This window comes from Podarcis filfolensis (assembly GCF_964270895.1).
Source record: "Podarcis filfolensis genome assembly, chromosome: 6".
NCBI classification, from domain to species: domain Eukaryota; kingdom Metazoa; phylum Chordata; class Lepidosauria; order Squamata; family Lacertidae; genus Podarcis; species Podarcis filfolensis.
In genome coordinates this window covers 53667234-53673778 of record NC_139609.1, presented here as the reverse complement: position 1 = coordinate 53673778, position 6545 = coordinate 53667234, and the positions used below count along the sequence as shown (strand labels likewise).

General features: G+C 47.4%; 1 protein-coding gene across 1 annotated transcript; it reads left to right on the top strand.

Moving 5' to 3' along the window:
* The first annotated feature begins 707 nt into the window (after positions 1-707).
* Positions 708-5602, top strand: PIM1 (Pim-1 proto-oncogene, serine/threonine kinase). Its single transcript, XM_083620069.1, has 6 exons — positions 708-995; positions 1236-1342; positions 1543-1593; positions 1753-2119; positions 3611-3787; positions 4243-5602. Exons 1-6 carry the CDS (start codon positions 914-916, stop codon positions 4398-4400), a joined length of 942 nt encoding a protein of 313 aa, XP_083476195.1. The 5' UTR covers positions 708-913; the 3' UTR covers positions 4401-5602.
* The last annotated feature ends 943 nt before the right edge of the window (positions 5603-6545 follow it).

Genomic DNA, 6545 nt, shown 5'->3' with positions numbered 1-6545 from the left:
AGCCCATCACATGGCTGCCATTCACTCCTCAGCAGCGGGGGAAGCGGGCGAGGGGGAAATCCTGCACTTGAGCACGCTACTGATTTATTTCGCAGCTTTTTCTGAACAACTTAATCATGAAAAAACTGTGGCGGTGGCAACATGATTGGCAGTCGCCATCCTTCCCGCCCCCGTGAAGAGGCATCTGTGCTGGAACGGGCTGCACAACAGGCAGATATTTAAAAGGCTGCCAAAGAAAATATTGCAACGATAGGGAAATTGGCACCTGCTGAATTTCTGCCTAGCATGCAGCTAATGAATGAATGAATGGCGCAGGTGGCAATGGGGAATTATTTCCTTGAAGGAGCCCATCGCATGGGAGATGGAGGGCATATATCTGTAGCGAGCAGCGAGTGCCTAAGAGAGGAGGACTGCCCTTTGCCAGAGCGGAGCAGCACCCGGGGAGCCTGTCTCGCTCATTGTCTTCTCCCTTTTTCCCGCCACAGGTCCCGAGCAAGCCTCGCTCCCCCTCGCCCCCTCCGCCGCCCCCTCCTCCTTCCCCCCCTCTCTTTGGCGCCTTTTCCTTCCCGCCACGTCGAGTCTCTTTCCATTCTGACGGAGAGCCGAGGCGCGGGCTGGCGGCTGCGGCGCCGATTGGCCGGCTCCGCGCCGGTGGGCGGAGCTTCGCCGCTGTTGGAGACCTGCCCGCCGGCTCTCCCCGGCTCCGCCCCAGCGCTGCTCCCTCCCACTTTACTACAGGCGGCTGAGGCCGGGGCCGTCGCGCCACACGGGAGGGAGCAGGCTGGCCCGGCACGACCCCGCCCGCAGCTCCCGCCCGTGCCTCGGAGACGCCAACCCAGCAGCAGCAGCAGCAGCTGCCTCAGAGACGACGCCGCCGGTCCCGGCCTGCTTGGAACACGCGGACGGGGCGGGAATGTTGCTCTCCAAGATCAACTCCCTGGCCCACCTGTGCTCCGCGCCCGGAGGGGACCTGCACCCGGTCAAGCCCCTGCCAGGTCAGCCACACCGGAGGGGCAGAGGATGGATGGGGGGGGGGTCGGGCGGCCTGCAGGCGCCCCTCACGGTCGGTCGGGGTCGTGAGGCGAAGGCGGGGCTGGGGTGGCGGCCAGGGGTTTGTTTTGTTTGGGGAGCGGCTGATGCGGAGAGATCGGGCGGGAGGGAGAGCAGCGTTGCTGAGGAGGCGCAATGGACTGACCTCCCCCCCTCCCCATCCCTCGTTTTCTCTCCCTTCGCAGGAAAAGAAAAGGAGCCCCTGGAGAAGTTGTACCAGGTGGGCCCGCTGCTCGGTAGTGGCGGCTTCGGCTCGGTCTACTCGGGGACCCGGCTGGCGGATGGAGCTCCGGTGAGTGCTTGGCCACGGGTGGATTGTGCTCCCATTTGCTCCCCATCGCTCTCCCTCTTCGTTTTCTCCTCACCCCAATTTTCTCCAAAGAAATACCCCTTCCATTCATTCCAGTCCCCCCTCCCTCCCCGCCTCCCATGGCATTTCTTTCTACCGGTCCTGATCGCTCACTCCATTTTTTCTCTCTTTAATCTTCGTAGGTGGCGATCAAGCATGTGTCCCGCGACCGGGTTTCGGAATGGGGGGAATTGGTAAGTGTTTGATCGAAGGAATGCCCCCGTGTTGCTGGAGAGAATCTCTTTCAGCTTTAAATGATCTGCCACAATGCAGGTCGATTGATTCGCCTATTCATGAATCCTGTTCTCTCTCTCTCTCTTTCCCCCCCCCCCCGCAAAAAAATCACATTGCAGCCTGGTGGAACGAGGGTACCGATGGAGATCTTGCTCTTGAAGAAGGTTGGCTCTGGCTTTCGGGGTGTAATCCGGCTCCTGGATTGGTTTGAGAGGCCGGACAGTTTTATTTTGGTTTTGGAACGGCCTGATCCCGTGCAGGATCTCTTTGATTTCATCACGGAGCGGGGTGCTCTGCCCGAAGACTTGGCTCGCAGCTTTTTCCGTCAGGTTTTGGAGGCGGTTCGACATTGTCACAGCTGTGGGGTTCTGCACCGGGATATCAAGGACGAGAATATCCTGATTGACCTGAGCAGTGGAGAGCTCAAACTTATAGACTTTGGATCTGGAGCGCTGCTCAAGGACACAGTGTACACTGACTTTGATGGTGAGTCTTGTCAATTTCCATTCACTGCTTCGAGCCAGGGAATTTCCTTTTTGAAACACTGTGTTCCCGGGGTTTGAGTGCTTTGCAGCAATGGAACATGTTCTTCCTCTGAGCTGTAGGACTTGTTCTTCTTATGAAATACATTTTATCCTGATTGCCTATTGCCTACACACAGTTTCTGTTGATAGGAGATTTAACTCCAATCAACTGCTAGACTTTGCTAATGGTTTTTTTCATGAGCCTGAACCTACTGTCTTATTTGCAGTGTGAAAATAGAAAGTGAAGGAACCAGGCAGTAAATATGTTGTAAATCTGAGTGGCTACTAATTCACTTGTGAAGGGAGTGCAGAAGTGCAAGGCTGAATGTAAACATGTTTGCAGGCATACTGTTCAAAACCTTGAATGCTAATCAAAATCTGTAACTAAAGGGAAAATCTTAAAGTACGTGGATTGCTATCTTTCTAAAAGTGATAGATGACTGAAAGGGTTTTGTAGTTTGTCCCTACGAAGAGCAGAGTACAAAAAAGCGGAGGAGGTAGTTGCTAAGATCTGCTGCCTCTGCCACCTCACTAAATTAATCATTTTAAATGGAAAGTTGCTTTTCGTCATGGCATGAATGTTGTGAAATCTAATCTGGAAGAGATCTGTTTACATTCATCTCACTTTACCTTCCCTGCTAAGAAGCACAAATCAATAATTTGTTTAACAAAATGTGCATGTGGGGGAAAGGAGATTCAAGTATTGAAGATTTGAATAGAAATGCGAGCTGCTCACAGACATTAATTGTTTCCAGAAAACAAACCAAGCTTCTAGCCGTTGCTAACGACTCTTTTCATGAGCTGTTGACTTTCAAAAAATCACGGCTGGCTTTCAGTTTGGTTTGTTTGTGTGTTTTTTTTGCCTCTGGGTTCCTGAGTGGCATGAGCTGCCTTGCATTTTTTGTTTTGTTTTTAATTTAACGGTTAATGACCAGGGGTGGGTTTGCTCCTCCCTCCGTTGCCCTCTTTCTTGCACAATTACTCAAGCTTCTGGTGCCCCCTGGTGGCTCATGAGGATTTTTTTTACAACCCAAAGTTTGTAAACAAGAGTCACGTGGCTGGAAACCAGACTAGCAGCTCTGACCTCAGTATCCTTGCTTCCTGCCAGCAAGGAGGTGGGTGGGGGAGAGAGATCAGATACTACAACAAAGGGTGCCAAGAGCTACTGCAGTGGTTCAAGTAAGCTGCATCTCAGCATTACCACATGCACAACTAAAAGATAAAGCCACCCCATCATACTGTACATTCAGTCTTTGTCAACATCTTAAGCAGCTTGCCTTCAGAAGTCCATGCTTGGTTTTTACTAACTGCATTGTCATAGTTGAAAACTAGTTCACTTGATGTTCCTGGTCCTTTGATCAGTGTGTCCCAAGCACTGGAAAAAATCAGCACTGAGGTGATTTGTAGGAATTTTAAACCTCATGATGAGACCTTCCTCTTCTTTCTCTTCTAGGGACTCGTGTATATAGTCCTCCAGAATGGATTCGCTACCACAGGTACCATGGTAGATCTGCTGCCGTCTGGTCGCTTGGAGTACTGCTCTATGATATGGTCTGTGGTGATATCCCCTTTGAACATGATGAGGAGATCATAAGAGGTCAAGTTTATTTTCGGCAAAGGATTTCTCCTGGTAAGTGTCTGCTGCTCTTATGAGATAGGGGATAACTTAGTGGACAGGGCTTATCCACTCTGCTTTGAGAGGCAGCTGATGATCCCAAACAGCTTTTATATTAGATGTTACTGCTATATGCTAAAGCACGCAAGTAACACTTCAGCTGTTGAGGGGGGAAAACCTAGAATTTGAAATTAAGTGGTGTGTTACCATCGAAATTGCACAAGCAAGTGTTCCTAAAACACTGTTATTGGGTTTCCAGTCAGATTTTGAATCATTCCCTTGATGTCAAACTTGAAGCAAACACACCCTGGTATGAGTAGCAAAACAAACATTAATTAAACATTGTTTCAGCCATGTAAAACAGTCTTGTTTCATAAAGCAGGGTGAGATGTTGTTGCATCATCAGTGTCCTGTTTTGTAGATTCTCCTCAGCAATGCACCTATTCCAACTTTGTCCTTTCTTTTTGCAGAGTGCCAGCATCTTATTAAGTGGTGTTTAGCTCTGAGGCCTTCTGACCGGCCATCCTTTGAAGACATTCTGAACCATTCTTGGATGCAAGAAGTTCTTCTGTCTCAGGAAACAGCTGAGATCCACCTGCACAGTCTACTGCATGAGTCTAGAAAATAGCAGTGTGTCTCATCCTTTTGGGGTGCAAAACAGAATTCTGCCCTACTGATTCTGGCTGAGTGGGGATTTTTACAGGAATACCATCATCTCATTGCAGACACAGGCTGCCTGGAGACATTTCCAAGCCTGAAAAAACCATCTCTCCTGGTCGAGTGGATTTAAACTCTTTGGGTCCCGCTTTGCAAACCTCCTTGCCACTAGATGACTTGAGCAACTCCATGCGTGTTCATAACCTGCTGAATCCTAGAATATGAAACAAGTGGAGCAGACAGCTAGAGCAGACTCTCAATTGGGGGAATCTGGGATGGGGAAATACCAATTTGGACTGGCCCCTGTCTTCACTGTGTCACCATGTTCTGAGTGCCTTCAGTTGCAACTGAGCTGTGCTGGGGGAAAGAAAATACTTGAGCGTTCCTTCCTTGCTGCTGCCTCAAGATTTACCTGGGTTTTGGTTTGTTCCACCTTCTAAAAGAACTGCTTGAAAAGAGGCTGTGGGTGATCCACTGGCAAACCCTAGCTATGTGCTGTCCAATATGAACTCTGAGTTGGCTCTTGCCGCCTCTCACGTGAAGGCATCCTCAAGTGCACAAACAATGCAACCCAATTAACTGTAAATTTGTACAGATCAATACAGGAACAAAGCTTGGTGTACAGAAGATTGCAGTTTATAATGTTTTTACTCCTGTTTTTTTAATTTATTTCTAGGGTTTTTTAATGGAATATCCTAACTTTAGGATCTTATTTATTTTATTTATGAATCATGTGGGTTCTTAGCCTACACTTCACCGCTACAGCTGCTGACCTGATATCCTGTCACATTGCCCCCTCCTCCCCTTTCCCAACTTCCTTCCTCCATTGGGTTATTTTCTGCCTATTCTGCTCTGTTTGATGTCTTGCCACTGTATGGAGTAGCTGACCTGCCACTCAGCCATCTGTAAATAGTTCCAGCTGTGGCTGTTCAGCCTCCCCGAATGTTTGAGACATGTTTTTACAGGTATTGGTGGGGGGAGGGCATGTGTACATAGTACTCTTCTTACTTAAAGTGGAGCAAGATACCCTGGACTTCAACATTGTCAAGCTTCTATAAGTAATTTGGTGTGTAGTCTGCTGGTTTTGTTAATAGCTAATACTGTACAGGGAATTCAGAATTGCTATTTTTTTTATACATGCAGTTTTAAATAAAAATGAAAACTTGATTTTAATCAGATGTCTGGCTCTTCAATGGGCAGTACTAGACTTTGGATGCCCAGTTTGTTTCATCTTCACAACGTTACTGCAAAGTGTTTAACTCAAATTCTTTGTAGCCCTATTTCCGGCTAGAAAATGTCAGCAGAAGCCACAGAAGGTTGCGTTAATCTGCAAATGCTGAGTTAATGGTACCAATAAACTACTTTGGGTATGAATGTTTCAGTTATAGCGCAACATAAATTCTCCAACCTAGAATGTGGATTCTAGTTTTGGGAGAAGGTAGGGGCTAGTTAATGAGTCAAGAGAAAGTTGGGGAATGCCTTGCCTATTTAACCCTATATTTTCCTCACTTGCCCATATCTGACGATTTCTGCTCTGCCACTACAATGGCCAAACCCATTGGACTGCCCCGTTTTTGTTATTGCATGCATGCATGCATTCATGCATGCATGTGTGACTGGAGTTTTTCACATGGGTTGTGTGTTAGTTACACCAGCAATTGGTGTACTATTTAAGTTGCAACCTTAACTCCATTTTGGCTTAGTGAAGTCCCCTGATTACTCCAAGGCAAATATGCACAGGCTTATAGCCTGAAGGGTGTTTCTATACCACAATTACCATTTGTTTTGTGAAGAGGCAAAGCTCATTAAAAAAAGAGCACACAATCTTTTGTTCTTCAAAATATTGATAGTTTTAGCTGCAATTCTTTTTAATACATTGACTGCAGGAGGTGCTGGAATGAGCTTTCAAATACAGATACTGAACTTCCAGTGCTTCCTAATTCTCCTGTGAACACCAAACTGGGTTTCACCAAATCTTACAGCAGGGGAAATAGCCTTTATACACCTTTTTTCTTTGGAGGCAAACTTTGCAAAATGCCAAGTTATTTGTGAGCTTTTATTAAATTCAAATAAATACTTACTGAGCAGTTGCCTGCTGAATAAGTGGCGTTTTTAA